The 18,542-nt window shown below is 50.8% G+C and overlaps 1 protein-coding gene across 8 annotated transcripts in view; it reads right to left on the reverse strand.

Moving 5' to 3' along the window:
- The window catches only part of Ctif (cap binding complex dependent translation initiation factor), a 267,920-nt gene that overhangs the window by 158,668 nt on the left and 90,710 nt on the right, over nucleotides 1-18,542 (reverse strand). For all 8 annotated transcript variants that reach the window (XM_029472081.1, XM_029472083.1, XM_029472082.1 and 5 more), the window contains one exon: nucleotides 14,798-14,873. In XM_029472081.1, coding sequence (XP_029327941.1) covers nucleotides 14,798-14,873 — 76 coding nt within the window. The remainder of the gene's footprint in view (nucleotides 1-14,797; nucleotides 14,874-18,542) is intronic.

The following is an 18,542-nucleotide window of genomic DNA, read 5'->3' on the forward strand; positions in this document are numbered from 1 at the left end:
AAGAGAGACCCATTGGTCGTGCAAACTTTATATGCCTCAGTACAGGGGAACGCCAGGGCCAAGAAGTGGGAGTGGGTGGGTGGGGGAGTGGGTGGGGGACTTTTGGGATAGCATTGGAAATGTAAATGAAATAAATACCCAATTAAAAAAAAAGAAGTTAAACTTAAAAAAAAAAGGATATTTAAGAACACAGAGGGGAGGTGGCTCTGACCCACCACACATCCTCCAGTGATCCTCCTTACCACAGCGATGGAGCCAGTTGACCGTGATTTAAACCATGAGGTAAAATAAATCTTTGCTTTTAAAAAGTTGATTTATGAGGTATTTCTGTTATAGTGATAGAAAACTAACACACATACCTTTTAGAGTTATTTAACTTTTATAAAACCATGTAGCATGTTGGAAATAGAACTAGATGGCTGTAACTCTTTGGGTCATATACTGTAGAGCAGTGGTTCTCAGGCTTCCTAATGCTGTGGCCCTTTAATCCAGTTCCTCATGTTGTGGTGACCCCAACGATAAAACTATTTTCATTGCTACCTCATAACTGTATTCTTTTTACTGTTATAAATTGTAATATAAATATCTGTGTTTTCAGATGGCCTTAGGTGACATCTGTGAAAAGGTTTGGATTCCCCAAAGGGGTCGAGACCCACAGGTTGGGAACCACAGCCTCAGAGGCTGAAGTGTGGCCATCAAGTTCTTCCTTCCTTCTTTAGAATCTACCCACTACGCTGAGGTGGGAAGAACTACCAGTCAGAGCCACAGAACGTGGATGTAGCTCTCGAAGTCACTTAATTTGATGATATACTTTAGCAGTGAGGCACAATTGCTGCTAGGCCACCTGATCAGTCAGTGCCACATGGGTGGCAGAAAGCTGGTCTATGCTCTACTGACTGCTCAATATAGAGCTTATGACAACAGCTCTGGGGGTCCTGGAGCAATGGGGACCTGGTGAGCATCTAGCACAGAATCCTCAGAGCAGGAGGCCTGCTGCAGGACCGTTCTTATCTCAGTGGATGAGGCGGCTGCCATTTTCCTTTTACCAGATCCCACCAGGCTGGTGGACCTCTGGGAATTGCAGCAGAATGGCACATCAGATCCTCCATCGGTGACAGAAACATATGTCCGGGTTTGTGGGAACCGGGCAGCACCATTTGCGCTACACAGAGCTGTCTTCTAAGCTTTTTTTAGAGCCAAAAGGGAAAACCTTTGTCTTTGAAGAACACACAACTGTATAAAATGCTTTTATCATCTGACAAGTCCTTCCTTCAGAAGTCCTCAGCTATGGACAGTGTGTGTGTGTGTGTGTGTGTGTGTGTGTGTGGTTGTGCACACATGTACGCATGACAAACTGGACCCAGAAGCACGATGGAGCCTATATAGGAAGAATGAGGTGGGGCGGGGATGGAGGAGACAGGAAATGAATATCTGTAGTAAGTCCCTTTCTGCTCACCAAGTGAGACCACAGAGTCTCAGAGGGCAAGGCCGGGCAGTTTCAGTTCCAGCCACTTGATTTCTGCAGTGAGCTCAGGGCCTCTTTAATGGCAATTCCTGATGGCTTCCTTTGGAGACAGAAGTTTGTTTGCTGGTTTATTCCCGGATTGGCTTTTGTTTGCCACTCAGTGTGTGAAGGCAGGACTTTCTGCTGACAGGCGATGAGTTTGGGAACAGCTTCTTCCACTGTCGGTGGCCATCCAGTGGACACGGAAGACGGTTCATTTGCATATATGAAGCATGAGCAGAAGGAAGGGACTCCCCAGAACAGCTACATGGTTTCCCTCCATGTATAGACCAACTGCCACCAACTCTCCACCCAGCTGCTGCTCGCACGGCTGAGATGAGTTTCAACTGAACCAACAATAAGGAGCCTCCCGGAAGTCCTGGTCTCTAGTGGCTCTGCCAGGGCTTTAAGGCTTAGGAGTCATTTGGAACATAACCAATAACAGAACATTGGGGGGCTGGGTCCTCCCTGCGTCCCCTAACCCTTCACAATTCTCCATCCCAGGTCATCAAATACAGCAGGATTCTTTGTCCTTCATTTAAGGAAATTGATGATGGAGAAGAAGAAGAAGAAGAAGAAGAAGGAGAAGGAGAAGGAGAAGAAGAAGAAGAAGAAGAAGAAGAAGAAGAAGAAGAAGAAGAAGAAGAAGAAGAAGAAGAAGAAGAAAAGAAAGACCCCACAAACACAAAACAAACAAAAACAACCAAGCAATCAAAATCTTAGCCACTGATGGAGGGAGACAGGGTTAGGTTATAGCAACCACTTAGTAAATTATCAGCAAGTTATTAAGAGCCGTTGCTACAGGGCACATATTTATAATCCAGCAAGTTGAAGCAGCAATATGAACACTTCGAGACCAACCTGGGCTACATATACCCAAATCCTGTCTCAACCCTGCACACCCCACCCCACCCCACCCCCACCAAACAAACCCACATTTGCTGTTTTGCTTTTTGGTTCTGATGGTACAAGTACGAGGGCTGGGGATATAGTAATAGGGTGTAGCATGCCTAATGTGTGAGAAGTCCTGGGTTCTAACGCCAGCATCTATGAGGGTCCCCCGGGAAGTCTGTTCACTTGGAGAGAAGAGAAACCAGGAGTTAGGAATCTGTACTTCTGGTAAATTTCCAGGGGAATTCTGATGCTGATGAAGGAGAACCCCACTTTGAGAACCTGAGGCAGAGTTGAGGAAAGTGTGTGTTCAGCTAGAGGCTGGCAGCACATTAGGGTAATGTGTACATCCCAGTGATGAGGAAGGGGCAACCCTGTTTGCTCTATACATGCATGAAGTGTGCTCTAACTCTCTGGGTCAGCCAGAAGAGGTCCCATCCACAGGCCTCATCCTGCTGGCAGCCCGTGGCAAAGCACAGGAACATCCTAGCCATCCGAATATGCTTGATCCGGCCCCATGCTTCCCAGCTCAGGTGACCACACCATCACACACACTGCTTGAGCTCTCCTGGACTTGACACCACCAGCCCCCAACTGGCTGGGCAGGCTTTAGAGGCCTGGGATTGTGCAGCGGCTCACAATGGAAGGAAGAGGGTGTAGGAGGGAGGTCCCTGCGCTGACCCTGGTATTGTTCTTGGGCCAGAAGAAGGCTTCCTCCACCCAGCTACTGCAACACCAGAAAAAAGCGAGACATCAAGCCAGTGAGAGTCTGCGAGTCCCGGGGGGGGGGGGGGGGGGCGCCTGCTGGTGCTGGCCTGGGAGCTGGGGCCCATTCACAAATGCCTGCCTGCTGAAGAGCACGTAGCCCTGTCCGCCCCCACCGCCGCTCCTGGAGACAGAAGCCTGGGTAAATGAAAACAACCAGCTTCTCCGCCTTCAAACCTAAGGCTGCCAGGAAGGAGACCAGAAGCAGGCCCCTGGCTCATAAGGGAATAATGGATGCCTCACGCTCTCAAAACACCTTCCCCTTCCCCAGCTTCAGGGCTCCTTCCGTTGGCGGGTCTCAGACGTGAGAGCAGACTGGCATGCAACCTAGCTTACCCAAACTGGCCCAAGCCACCAGTAGCATCCACCAGAAAGTGGTTCGCGCATGCATTCGTGCGTGCGTGCGTGCGTGCGTGCGTGTCTAGCTCTTGCAAACTGCCATAAGGTGAGTAGTGAGGCCACAGGGGATGGTGAGATTAACCCACCCACCATGGGCTATAGATGCTCTCCTAGCAGAGACTAGTGTACCAGTGGCTAGAAGACACACTGCCTCTGTGCCCCATAGGTAAGGCCTAGTGGGCCAACTCATGGTTTGCTCTCAGCACTGAGTGCTTGGCACTTCTGCTGGCCACCTCTTACCAAGCCCTACCCACCCTCCAGCAGGGCAGCACAGGGAAGGGCAGGTGTTCTTATCATACATAACATTAGCCCTGAAGCAGATAGTGTTTAGCCTGGCCTCCCTTAGGCCTGTGACTCTACTTCTCACAAAAGCTCTCTAGACCATGCTGGCTTTGTGATCATCCCCTCATGACTGATAGAACCTTCTGGAATTCAGCAAAGGATTATGGGCATGGCTCAAAGCAGGGCATGGAGCAGATAGCCTTTCCAGTGGTGGCAAGATCTGTCATTCACAGTTCCTAACCCTGACCTGACCTGAATGGCCAACCTGGTAGCTGCTGGGAGCTGTGTATGATGGTAGAAATTCCCAGTGACTTCTTCTAGGAGGTCTCAACAGAGTCCAGTCCATGGCTTCCCAAAGCCTTCTTTCATCTCACTCAAGAACATCTGAGCCCCACGCGGTCCTGACCCTTCACCAACTGATCCTGATGCTCGTGGAACCACCTCCGGAAGGCCCCGCCCCTACTCTCCACAGCCTCCTTTCTCTACCATTACCGGCCAACTTCACCTTGATGCCATGTCCTTTTCTTCCTGACACCCCCCCACACACACACACACAACCAAGGCCAAGTTCAAGGCTTCCCTCCTCTGGGAAGCACAAACACACGAGGAGTCATGAAACATGAGACACACTCAAAACTGGCCTAGCATCTAGTCCTTAGGAGGCCCAGGGAGGCTCCCAGGGCGGATGTGGTCTGACTTATTCAGGATGGCTTCCAAAAAGAGAGGGAAGCTTTGGGAAGGAGTGACAGTCAGTGGGGTGTGGGGGAGATATGGGTGCCTTGGGAAAAGTTCCCAGCCCCTTTAGTGAGCTGACGGCAGGCATTCTTGTAGAACTTAGTCTGAGGGAGCCACAGAAATCCAGGAGAACCTCTGTCTCCAGCTACTCCAAGACATCCAAGAATGGCTCCTCCCCTGTCAAGCCAACCCTGTGTGTGTTCACTCTGATCAGAACTGGGCCTGTTAAAGAAGCATTTTGCAAAGGCAACTTACAAATGCCCATCCATCTCTGTGCGGCTCCCACCTTGGACTCCAGCCTAATTTCCCAATGCCAGACACAGGTATATGATCCTCACCGTGCAGCTGAAGAAACGGAGGCCCTGACAGGATCATTTTAGAAGAGGTGCGTGACACTCCGTGGTGGGGGAGTGCCTTGGCTTTCTTCCCATTGATGTTCCAGGCAACCTCCTTCTCTACAGGACTGGATAGAAAATACTGTAGGTCTGGCGTCAACAGGGCGGTGACCTGGCTCTACAGCTCTACAAGGACCAATGCTGTCACAGCCAATGAACAAACAGAAAGCAGAGGCTATAGGGCAATAAAACTTGCAAAACAACAACAAAAGGGCAAGACTTAGTGTGTGGACTAAAGGTTGCCAGGCCCTGGCCTTACTGTGGGTCATATAAGGACGGTGGGCTCCTTGGTCCCCTAGAAGCCAGCCCTACCCACTTCTGATCAGAGTGCCACCTTGGATCCTGGCTCCCTGTATTCTGCTTCTCATGGGAGTGTGAAGGGAAGGACCCGTGAGAACCTGTTCAGGCTCTGCCAGTTGCCTCTTCCCAAGGGCCCTTCCTGGTTGTCAGCACCAGAAGTCTTCGACTCCCAAGTAGTCTGTCGTTTCTATAAAAGACTCACAAGTGGTGAAAATAACAATAGGCGCGACTCACTAGCATGGTGCTCTCAGTTCCCCATGGGCCCTGCTACCTTGGGCCTCAGACAGGAAGCCAAGAATTGGTCTCCTTTATTTTTATCCTGTTTTTTTGGTCCTAATTGAGGAGACTCTGAGGGAAGGGTGGGATGGAGAGGCGAGGGGGCTCTCATAGGTAGGTACTCGTCTTCAGTCAGCAGGGAGGGAGAGCTCTGGAAACCTGTCTGATGTTTGACCCTTCCTTAAAACTGTTATAGGTGTTTTCCTCCTATTTCTCCCACCCGTGTCCATGCGGATCACCTTCAGAAGTAGAGAAAAAAGACGGCCATGTCCTCTGTGCCAATCAAGGAATGGCACTCACTTCTAACTTGCACATCCTTTGCTGCCTAGATCAAGAAAACTGGTTTGCAGAACTGCTGCCTCTTACGTTAACAAATGGGCCAGGCTGTGACGATCCTAAGGTAAGACCATAAAATGATCATGGAGCGAACCTGTCACTAGGTGGCTTTGAGAACTCAGGGACAGGACATACAGGCTCTATTCATGGCACCTATGAGGTAGAGATAAATGTCCTGGACCAAGGTACAGAGTGAGTGTGAGACCCTGGGGACAAGAGCAATCTGGGGCTCATTCACATCCAACCGTGAGCCCCCTGGCTGTGTTCACGTGCAGCTAACAACTAGTGGGTAAATGGAGAGAAACATACAGTCAATAGAGCATGTGTGTGGCAGACACCAAGAGGAAGGATAAAGAGGGAGAGGCAGGCAGCCCAGGGATGACATAGCTCAAAAGGCCTTACTGAGAAGGGGACACCTGACCAGAAGACAGCTGCAAAAATGAACTCAGTCAGAAGTACCTCCTCAGCTGTAAATAGGACGTCTTCATCAAACCCCTCCCTTCAAGGATCAGGGGAACTATGCAGAAGGAAGACTGTAAGAGCCAAGCAAACGGTGTCTTCCAGACACAACAGGGCTATTGCACATGAGAACTCACAGAGACTGTGACAGAATACATAGGACCTGCCCAGGTTCAAACTAGACAAAACCCCCAGCAATTGACACCTCCACAAGAGCAAAAATCCATTTTCTCCAACTGAGTCTCACTGGGTCTATCAGCCACACTCCAGGGCAGGCTGTATGCCCAGGAGCGGCTGGCCAACACAAAACAGACTCCATGTTTTTTTTGAACTTTTTTTCTTTTGGAGAGAGAGAGAGAGAGAGAGAGAGAGAGAGAGAGAGAGAGAAATGAATATGAAGTTGAGCAAAGAGGGTTAAGAATAGGATCAAAATATATTGTATGAAAAAGATTAAAGCCAATAAATTAAAAAAAAATTAAAGAGGCAGGTATCTTCCAGAAAGCGCTTGGTGCATGTTAGCAAGTGTTAGTCATTGCGACACACCCCTCAGTGGTCTCTCACTGCGGCGTGGGGTGGGGTGGGGGTGGGGACACTAGAGAATGCCACGCACCACCTACAGGGAAGGTACCCAGGCCCTGCATTTGAACCCAGTCCATCAAAGGTATCCAGTCAGTTCTTGTGCACAGAATGAAAGAAGTCAGACCGCTTCTCCCACAGGGCTGTGAGGTGACCAGAAGCAGCATTGCTTGGGGCTGGGGGTGGGGGGCGGGGCTGGGGGTGGGGGGCGGGGCTGGGGTGTTCACGTGACTTCTGTGCCTAGGCATTTGGGCTATTTTCCTAATCCTGTGCTATGAGTTCACAGATCCCGGAAGTTTCCAGAAGACTTGGCAAGAGCGACAACACAGCCCTAGGGAATGACTGTCACTCTTTCCCATCTGGATGGCTGAAGAGTTGGCCACAGCCACTCCGGCCGCAAATACCTATCAGAGGCAGGGCAGAGGGTTCCACTGTTATCACACGGTAACAGTGCCACCTGCTGGAGGACAGAGGCAGCTCCTGCCCCAGCACCAGTTTTTACTTTGCCAAGTATTAGATGAATCAGGGGAACCCTTGCTTATCATTTTATGAGTGGATGATTTTCATTTTGACATTACCTTTGCCCCCCAGGTTCCCAGGGGGTGAGGTGAGTGTATAACCCCCACCCAGTCTTCATCTGATGCGAGGTGGGGGACAAATCTGTGTGCTTAACCCTGATTACTATTCTCTACTGTGTCTTCTGCCTCCTCTTGTTCTTTTGTGTGGAAAATAAATGCTTCAGACACATTCTCCTGAGGTCAAAAGGCTACTTACTGTCCCTTGGGCTTTCTGGGGTCCACTACAGGGAGTGTCTTGGGCACATCCATGAGGCAAGACATTCCATTTGACTTAGTTATTCAGGCCGTTCAGTAAGAGCCTGGCCCAGTTTCCCAAATCCAGCTCAGCCACTGAGATCAGAGCCAACTAATAATTATTGACAGGCACAGAACTTAGTTTACAAATGTCCTAGCCGAGAAGCAAAACGAAGAAGTAAGGTGTACTGTCACTCCCGTTGCCAAACAAATCACAGATGGCATTGCCGTCACCTGGTGAAGAATCCAAGGGACAGGGGCAAAGCATATCCCTAGCTGGGCACAGTGGCACGTGACTATAGATCCCAGCACACTGGAGGCAGGAGGTGAGCTAGTGTAAGTTTGAAGTCAGCTTGGGCTACACAGTGAGATTTGTCTCCAAAACAAAACACCAAAACACCAACAACAAACCAAAAACCCTAAAAAAAAAAAAACAAAAACCACCACAACAACAACACACACACACACACACACACACACTTGTATAGGAAAAACTTAGGCAAGGCATCAGATGCATCAACTAACACAGTCTTTCTAGAGTTTTACAGAAGGCACAAAAGGCATCAGAGAAGCGAGCATGGGGGAGGGGAGGGGAGGGGCACTCCGTTAGGACTTCAAGGCTCCTCTCTGTGCCCTGGAAATGTGAAGGAGACCCTGGGGGCTGATTAGAGATCAGAAGGATGGCATGTCAGCTTGGTACCTCTCTATGATAGCTGCTAAGCCGGCTGAGGTGGGGTGGGATGGGGCAGAGACTCACAGCAATGAAGGGAAAAGGCTCCTGAAGCCACTACACCTGGGGGTGATAACGCCCAGGCTGGGACTTCCTTTAGCAATGGGATGGAGGTGAGGCCAGGGGTGTGCAAGAGGAGCAGGCCTCATTCCTTCCCTGAATTTGAACTTGGAGGGCTCAGATCCTGGATTCCGGAGCCTCATCAGTCCTTGTCCTTCCAAGGAGAGAGGCTGATGTTTTTCCAACTTCTCGAACTCACATCAATGCTGCATTCCCTGCATGCTTAGGCACCCGGGGAAGGCGGTCCTCTTGCCTGTGTTACTGTCCTCCTGGGGATAGCAGCCATGTGTTCTGAGGATTCCTGGTGATCTTAGCATAGCATGTTTGGTCCTGAGGGGTGTGTTTTTTACTTCTCTTCTCTCCTCTGAGATCTGAGGAGGACCATTTTGGGACAATCTGATCACCAGGCATTGATATGGAGGAGAGAGATTTTAGAGACATCTTTGACTACTGGGGACCAGGGCTTCTCACTCAGCTAGACAAGGAGACAGCAGGGTTGCACATTGACACCCTCTAGTGGCAGAATAATGCATCGACACCCTCTAGTGGCAGAGTGATGCATCAACACCCTCTAGTGGCAGAATGGTACACTGACACCCTCTAGTGGCAGAGTGATGCATCAACACCCTTTAGTGGCAGAATGGTACACTGACACTCTCTAGTGGCAGAGTGGTGCATCGACACCCTCTAGTGGCAGCATGCAGCCCTCCATGATGGTAACTGAACATCCACTGCACTGAAAATGGCAGGCAGACCATGCCATTCAGTTCATAATGCAGTGCCACAGTAGCACATCAAAGTCCCCCAGGACCCCAACATTCGCCCAGCCATGTGGGTCCAGGCTCTGCCTTGCCCTATGGTTTCACCACCCAGAATGGACTGAACCCTGAGTCCATGTTGCCTCCTGATGCTCTGCTTGACCAGAGGTCCTAGAGAGCAATGGCAGGCATGAACCACACAGAGCAGCAGGTGCTAGTGGGTGCTGTAAAGCCTGCCTTGGGCTTTCACCCAGCCCAGTGTCTGGCTCTTCTTCCCCTGCAGCCGCCACAGGGAGACGGACCGTGGTGACTCTTACATCACCAGCTAAGGTGGCTCAGTAGGTGAAATGCTTGCCTCACAAATGGGAGGACCTGAATTTGACACACACACACCCCAGAAGCCACGTTAGATGAAACCCCAGCTTTGAGGAGAGAGACATGAGGATTCCCAGGACTCACTGGCCAGCCAGTCTAGCTGTCATGCTCCAAGCTTATGAGAGACCCTGTCCCAAAGGAGGCAGAAGGAGTACCTGAGGAATGACACCTGAGGTGGTCCTCTGGCCTCCACAGAAAACACACACACACATACACACATACACACACACACACGGGGAAGGACAAAGCCAAACCTCACCTACATTGGCCCTTACTAAATGCTATTTGTGGGTGGGGAGGCTTTCTTATAGCTGGGATTCCTAGAGATGCAAGTGTGATCTCTGGACATGGACACCTGCTTACTCCAAGGCCACAGGTATCTCTGAGGGCCTAGGCTCCCAGGCCTCAATAGCCCCAGCAATGGGAATTTCTATGGTTGGCACTAAGAGGGATTGTCCCTAGGGTCCACTGCTTGCTGAAAATACACCCAGGTAGGACTGCCAAGGGTAGGGTCCTGGGCTTTGTCTACAGAGGCTAGACCAGGAGGACCACTGACACATCTGATCTCCAACTGAGGACACACACCCTGCCACCCCTCCCCACCCCGCCCCAGTGCTCCCAGTAAACTGCCACAGTCATTAAGCCCGGGGCCACTGGGGTCCTCTGCTCAGAGCTGGAGCCCCAAGGCTTTGGAAAGTACAGCAGCTTAGGAAGGAAGGTGGCGCCTGTAGGGAGAGGACACAGACTTTCACCCTTAGGGACTGTGACCTGGGCAAGGTGCCAGCGTCTGTTTGGCACTTACAGCTCTAACGACAGGGCATTCGGTCTGTTACTCCTGTTGCTTCCTTGAAGGGACCGTGCCCTTCCTGAGGAACAAATGCTATTCTCTCTAAAAGGCTGGCTCAGAGAACCTGCCCTAGAAGGTTAGTTGAGTGAGGGAAGGAGAGAGGATGATCGGTGGAGGTGCCTGTGCACACTGAGCAGCACTGCCTACCCCTTGCCCCACCATTGCTTTACAGTTGAGTGTAGTCATGTGACTAACTCTGTCCTGGCAATTCTTCTGGGACCAAATATTTAAGACCCAGGGCATGAACCCCTTTCTCTATCTCTGCCAGGGCTACCTAGATACCAGGTGGCAAAACTACATACAGAGTCTAACTGGATCCCTGAATCCCCAAGGAGGCAACTCGGGGACATTTAGATCCCTCAGCACAATATTCGTGTCTGTGTGAGCAGCCACCGAGATTTGAAGGGTTAATACTAGGTTGTGGCCTATAAAATCCTAACACAGGAGATGATAGAAAGACCTTCAAGTCATAGCCCAGAAACCACACCCAAAAGAGCATCAGCAGGAAGTGAGAGAGGATGCTCTTAGCTGGGGGCAGTGTGGAGGGGTGTGGGGGTGAAGGGAATGGGCTCGACGACAGAACAGATAAAACTCCCATGATTTGTAACCCCAGATAGCCACAGTCGTGGCTCTAGAAAGGCATTCTTCAATGACATTCTCTCAAGAAGGACTGCGGTTGTATTATGAAGGTGTGCATGGCCTGAGCGTGGGTTATGAAGGACAATATAGTTACAGCTCCTACCCCACGCCCCGCAGTGTCTGACTTGCGAATGAGAAGGAACACTGGGGCAGGAACCATCCTGCAGGGGTGAGAGGAGGTCTGAGGGACTGGGAGGGTGGACTTGCCCTGTGTCTCAGAGAGGGTTTCACAGGGGAGGTGACCTCAGCAAGGCAAGGCCTATAAGGTAGAGCAAGCACAAACTGGATGCCAGGCAGAGGGAAAGCAAAGAGAAATGAAGGATCAAGGCAAATGGGGACAGGGCCCAGCTGCACTGCAGGGAGGGTAGACTGAGCCCAGGACAGAGGCTGGGGAGGTAAGCTGGGTCAAGAGACTGGACAGTAACTTGGGCCTCTATGGGAAGAGGAGCTGTTGGGGAAGAGAGCTAGAGGGACGTTAGCGTCTGTCTTCTCTTGAGGAGGAAGGTGGGTAGGAAATGAGCTCAGGCTAACTCCCTTTATCTACTTCTTGGCTCTAGACAAGAGGGAAGGGAGCTCGTGGATTTCTAGTGGTGTTCATTTATCTCAACACCTGCCAAGAGATTCCAAGAGCAGCTTGGGGTCCCTAAGCTGGAGAGGGGTTCCCGTCTTTACTTGAGCACAGTGCCTTCTGGGTAAATTTGGAAGTGACAGTGTGTTGATGGTCACTGCGTACAACTCTCCAGTCATTGGCTCTCAGTGACTGAGGCTAGGAGTCCCAGACATCCTGCATGGCCTCATGTGACTCCAGGCTGGGAAGCCCTACATACACCAATGCCACGGCCTGCGTAGCTGGCACTAGGGAGCCCCAACAGACAACTTGTGCAGGCACCTTTAGCTGTGCAGTGCTTTGAGGGATGTAACAAACTCTCAGAACAGCCATTCCCTACAGAGCTGCTTCTCTGGGACCTGGAACTCTCGTCTCTCAGAGAGCAGAGTCAGCATCAGTCTAGGGAGACCTACAGGCAATGCAGATCCCCCATGCAGTGGCTTAGTCACGTTGGTCAGAATCAGCTGGGACCTGAGGTTTCTGACTGTGTTGTATGTAGGAATTTCCTGTAGTGTTTTAAAAATCATGGATTCCTCTGTATGGTCCTGCAGCTGAGCAGGCCTTCCCATGATGCAGCAGGCTCAGTCTGTGCAGCCAGCACTTGGCATACGGGAGAGCAATGCTGACCTCCTTCTGGGATGAGGCTGTGAAGGGAAGACACTTCTGTTCTCTCACCAAGACATCCTCTTCCTTACACGCTTCTTGCGGTTGTTTTGGAAAAAGAATTTACTTGCTTGTTTGTGCGTGTGCATGTGTGTGTGTGTATGTGTGTACGTGTGTTATGTACGCATGTATATGATGTTGTGTGGGGGGGTGCTCAAGCAACAGAACATGTGTGCTTCTCTCCTTTCACCTTTGTGTGAGTTTCAGGGGTTGAACTCTTGCGTGGCAGGCTTGTTCACCCAGCGAGCCACTTCACTAGCTCCTTCCTTGCTTGACTCTGATGTATTGGCAACTATGACCTGTAAGCCAAGCGTGGTGGCACACACTCAGAAGGATCACTGTGAATTTGAAGCCACCTGGGCTACACGGAAAGACTCTACCAAAACAAACGAACAAACCAGGCTGGAATGGTTCTAGCCATAGGTAAGTGGGGAAGGACATTAACCATCAGCCACAAGTTACGTCTCACGCTAAAACACGTGAGAGATGTAAGGGCAGAAGAGATAGATCCGGGGTAACTTCTAATAAAGAGAAAACACACCAGAGGGGATTAACACGCTTAAACATCACAGGAAAAGATGAGTGAGCGTGAGGACATGACAGCAGAAGTTACTCCAGATAAAGAAAGAGGGGGAAAGACCTTTAAAAAAATGAGCAGACTTCAGCCAAGTCCTGGGGAACGAGAAGTGGGGCCTGCAGGCATTTGAAAGCACAGACTGGGGACCAGGAGGATACACACTGAACAGATTCCAAATGTGCAGGCTGGGGAGTGGCTGGTTATAAAATGCCTGTGTGAGAGCCAGAGGGTCAGAGTTCAAACTCCAGAATCTGTGTTAAAGCTGGGCGTGGCTCTGCATGGTCCCGCCTGGGGGAGGTAGAAATGGGAGGTGACCTGGGGCTTGCAGATGAGCCGGTTTAGTTGAGGCTAGTCCAGGCTGGTCTATAGGCTGGCTGGTTTGTTTGTTTGTTTGTTTGTTTGTGTTTATCAGTTTGACAAAAGCTCAGGCCGTCTGGGGGAAAAGGATCCTCAAGGAAGGAACTCCCTCCATCCGACTGACCTGTGAGCAAGTCTGAAGGAGCATTCTCTTCACTGATGACTGATGTGGGAAGGCCCAGCCCATTGTGGGTGGTGGCATCCCTGCAGCAGGCTGAGCAAGTTATGAGGAGCCAGCCAGTAAGCAACTCTCCTCCATGGCTTTTGCTTCAGTTCAAGATTCCAGGTTCCTGCTTCAACTTCCTTCATAATAGAATTGTTAACTGAAATAAGCTTTCCTTCCCAAGTTGCATTTGGTCATGATGTTTATCACAGCAATAGAAAGCCAACTTGGACAGTCAGTCTCCAAGAATAAAGGAGATGGCAACTGAGGGAAACCCTTTTTGTCATCTCTCTGTATACATACACATAGGGACACACACATCACACACACATCACATACACATCACATACACATCATACACATTGCATACACACATCACACACACACCACATACACACATCACATACATACAGCACACACACATCTCACACACACATCACATACACACACAGCACACACACACACATCACACACACACATTTCAAAATATGGCAAACACAGAAACTCCAGATTTAAGAAACTCAGTAAATCCAGGGAGAGATTGGGGAAAGAGACCCTGCCAGCCCACCCTCACTCAAGTGCTGGGGCCACACTGTGGACTCCTCAGCCTCTTGCAGTGACAGGCTCAAGGCAGGGCAGAGGGGAGAGAGGATGAAAAAACAGGATGAGATGGGAAAGTGTGTGAATGAAGGTAAAACAGAGAAGAGATTCTGGAGTGAGATGAGCCCCACTTTCCAGTCCTTTCCCTGGGGACCATGGCTCTAAGTGCCATCTCTGGAACAGCTAGGTCCCTACCGTCTCCTCTGAAGTCTCGAGTTATTGGCATCTCTAGACCTGAGTTCACTCAGCTCTGCTGAGCGAGCCCTCCTTATCTCAGAGCTCGGACCCATTCTGGGAAAGGGACGCACAGTCAAGGACAGAGTCAGCAATCACAGCAGGTGCCAGAGCTGGCAAGACAAACTCATTTTTCAAAAGTCACACTAGACACTCTATAGATCTTCCACCCATGTGAGTGTGCTATAGAATGCTCACCTGCTGTGGTGTCAGGCCAAGGGAAAAACTTCCAAGCTAGGGTAGCGGCCAGCCCAAGTCCCCTTCATTCAAGAGACAGGTCCTTGAATGTCCTTATTGTATTACCAAGGTAGGTTGTCACAAACAGCATCAGTGAGACAGCTGGTCTCTGGTGAGTCCCCATTCTACCCACCTGTTCCTATGGCCCATGCCGTAGTACATCGTTGGCTGGAGCAAGGGACCAGCAGGCTTGCCCAGGCAGAGAAGGCTGAGTACCTACCTGCCAGGTCGGGAGGACCTTCTCAATGTCATTCAGGCTGATACCGTCTCCATCTTCCAGCTTTCCCTTTCCACACCTAGACCACAAAAGACAGAACAGTACTGAGAGGATGGCTCAGCAAGGAAAGAGCTCCAGGGGTGGATTCCTGTAGCCCTCCTGCAACACACATCTGAAGGGGGGTGAGAGATGAACCCACTGATAACCCCTTCTAGGCCCAGCTGTTAAGCTCCTAGCTAATGACTACCCCAACCCCAACAATTCCTAAAAATGCTGGGGTTCATTTGGCCCCATTGTACCGAAGGGGAAAAAAAATCAATGAACAAAGAGACCAAACAACCATCTCAAAGTCACACAGGTAGGCAGGAGATGGCAGAAACCCAGCACAGCCTCCTTCTCCTTTGTCTTCAGGCTGGCAACACCAGCCACTCAGCTATATTGTGTGTGCTGTATTCAGGGTCTCTGTGGATGGGTGTGCATGCTGACTGGGGATGCTGGCCCAGTTCACTGCCCAAAGCTCTCACTCTTTTGCCCACTTAAGGGTACAGCTGCTAGCACCACACTGCCAGAGTTTGAACTCCAGATGCATCCCTTCCCGAGGGACTCTGTAAACCTCATTTCTTCATTTGGGGGATAGGAATAATAAAAGTGCCTGAAATCATAACCTGGTTCATGGATTCAAATGATAAGAATCATAAGGCACAAGGTAAGCATATCCCTTCTGCTGCGGCCAGTCCTACTGTTGTCACACTGTCACAGGGCTGAGGGGCAGGTAGGGGACCAATCAGAGCCTAGATCAGAGGCTGCCCCAGCCTCAGGCACGTTTTCTCATCTCTGACTCTCCCCAAGGACAACGCCTCTAGCTTCAACTCAAATTCCAGAGTCATTTTCTCATTTGTTTAAATATTTGCCTACCATCGCTTCTGGTTTCCTGTCAAGGAAAACAAGCCAGATGTGGCTCCAGACAGGCACCTTAGAGCCCTAGAGGTCTTGGTAAGTAAATTGGAAACTCATTCCCTACAGCTGTGAGCTTGAGTTCCACTAGAGGGCAGCATGAGACAAGAATTCCAAAAGTCTGGTGGTTGTGTCAGCGTGTGTGTGTGTGTGTGTGTGTGTGTGTGTGTGTGTGTGTGTAAACCTAGACAGGAAAAAAAAATCTGACAGGCCAAACCAGCAAAGGCTTAGGTGGGAAAAAACAAGGAGCTGAACCTGGCCTCCATTAGACCTTTCTTTTCTTCATTAGACACGGCTACATGGGGCTGGGGGCCTAGCCTGGCACCTAGTTTCAACAAGCAGGGAACTGGTGGGAAACAGCCCAATGGAACTGTGGCCAGTACCCCATCCAGGGCACAAGGTGGCGCTGTGGAACCCAGAGGGGCGTAGTGTAGAGGTGATGGACAGAGAGCAGGAGGGAGGACAGCCTGAGGGGATGATGAAGAAAGTCACAGGCCATTGAGTGGGAGGCACAGTAAAGCCAGGAGTTCAAATCAGTTAGACTGCAAGCTGGGCTTTGGGCTTCATTTCACTAGAGAGCAAAGTATGTGTTGAAGCAGAGGGCGTGCCGAGGCGGTACCTGGGGTGGTCCAGGCTCAGGCACGTGGAGATGGAGCAGATGGGGCATGAGGAGGGTGTGACAGGTGTAACGTGAGAAAAAGAAAGGCCAGGCTTTGGCCTCTACACCCATTGTGAAGTTCTGGGCCACAGTAAGGAGGCAGAGGAAGGCCTGGCTGGATCATGCAGCTGTCTTTGGACGAATTCTGCCGGACAGTGATGGGCTGGCCTGGGAAAGCACCAACTGTGTGCCACTGGCCTGGGAAAGCACCAACTGTGTGTGTGTGCCATGCGCAGGCCATAGATGTTAGGAAGAAGGCACCGGGGAAACTGGCCCCACTGGGATGGCTGCTACCACTCTTAAAGGTCTCCTGTGCGTAAAACACACCTGGGAACTGAACTCACCAGATGGAATTGGGCTCAGAGCCCACTGCAGACTCCATCAAGCACGTACGGGCCTGGCCTTTGCCCTTTCACCTAAGCAGTCTGAGGTCAGCAGTGGGCAGTGTACAGAGCTCTGACCCCTAGCCTGCCCGGCCAAGGTGAAACTTCCGACTAAGCTGCAGGTGTGGCGGGCAGACGGTGGCTGCAGACCAGCTGAGTCACTGCTGCCAGTGGGGTTGCCAAGGCAACGGCTCGCTCCAGTTCTGTCCCTCTATGGGAACACAGGCTGTGGGAAGCCTTGGCAACTTGCTTCTGAGGGAGGTTGCAGCGGCTGGACACGTGGACTCCATCTTTCACATGGCAAAGCTAAGAGGGGGGGGCGGGGGGAGAGCAGTTCCTGTCCTAGTCACAAGGTGGCCACAGGGCACTGCTCATAAATCCTGAGTGGTAGGGTAAGTCCACGGCCAGGGTGTCCCCCCCTAGAGTTGAGCCAGCTTCTGCTGGTGGGTGAGCCTGGTCAGAGAAGGAGGACCTGCACTGGTGAACGGGGTGACCTGGTCTTCTGACGTTAGACAGGACAGCGTTGTTGGGCACAGGACAATCTTCTTTGTGCAGCCTTTAATCAGCACCTCCCACAACCTGCTCATGATGGGGCTGCTCTTATGTGTGAGTGAAGCTGACGCACCAAGTGATGGTGTGCATATGCTCAGCCCAGGGAGTGGTACTATTAGAAGGTGTGGCCCTGTTGGAGTAGGTGTGTCACTGTGGGTGTGGGTTTTAAGACCCTCATCCTAGCTGTCTGGAAGCCAGTCTCCTGCTAGCAGCCTTCAGATGAAGATGTAGACCTCTCAGTTCCTCCTGTATCATGCCTGCCTGGATGCTGCCGTGTTCCCACCTTGATGATAATGGACTGAACCTCTGAACCTGTAAGCCAGCCCCAATGAAATGTTGCCCTTTATAAGACTTGCTTTGGTCATGGTGTCTGTTCACAGCAGTAAACCCTAACTAAGATACACCCATTCGCCACTCACAGTCTAAAGTGCCATGGTCACCTGCATTTCCCAAGTCTCAGCTTCCCCACTGGTGTCACCAGGCATTCTCCCAGAAGACACACACAGGAGGGACAGGAGCCGCCCAGGAAATATCTCCATAGCGCTCCTTAGAGTATTTTCCTTCCAGAGCCCCGCATTTTTACCTCATTGCGTGGGTATTTTATTTAAGTCTTTCTGAACCTCATTATTCTGGCCCTTAAACAGGGTGAGACCATCGCTGCTCCCAGGTCCCTGTTCAGAGCCTCTTAAGCCACCAAGAGGCATGGTCTCTATGGACGGGAAGGGGCAGAGCAGCTGCCAGAGGACACGTGGCATACAGTAAGACATCCCACCTCCCACCATGTCAGTTATGTTTAGTGTTAGAGTAACAGGGTGACGGGAGAGAGCAGCAGGAACATGAGAGAAAGCAAATAAAATCATAACAGTAAAACTGAGTCCCAAAGTGGGAAACAAATGAGGCTGAGGATGGGAAAAATAAGAAGTGTGAGCGATGGTACATGATATTCAGCTTTGGGAACACTTTATAGCTCCTGAAAAAGTTACCCAGAGTTCCCGCATATGGCTGAGCAATTCCGTAAGGAGGGACCTAAGCGGATCCAGCTCATGATGGGATGTCCCAAGCAGTAGGTTTTATAAAAGCCCAAAGGTAAGGACCCAAATCTTCAGCAGTGGATGAATGAGTCAACAATGGTGGAGTAGCTGGCACCATGGAGTATCACTCAGCTACTCCATGGAGTATCACTCAGCTACTCCATGGAGTA

Source organism: Mus caroli, chromosome 18 (assembly GCF_900094665.2).
Source record: "Mus caroli chromosome 18, CAROLI_EIJ_v1.1, whole genome shotgun sequence".
In the NCBI taxonomy this organism is placed as follows: Eukaryota; Metazoa; Chordata; class Mammalia; order Rodentia; family Muridae; genus Mus; species Mus caroli.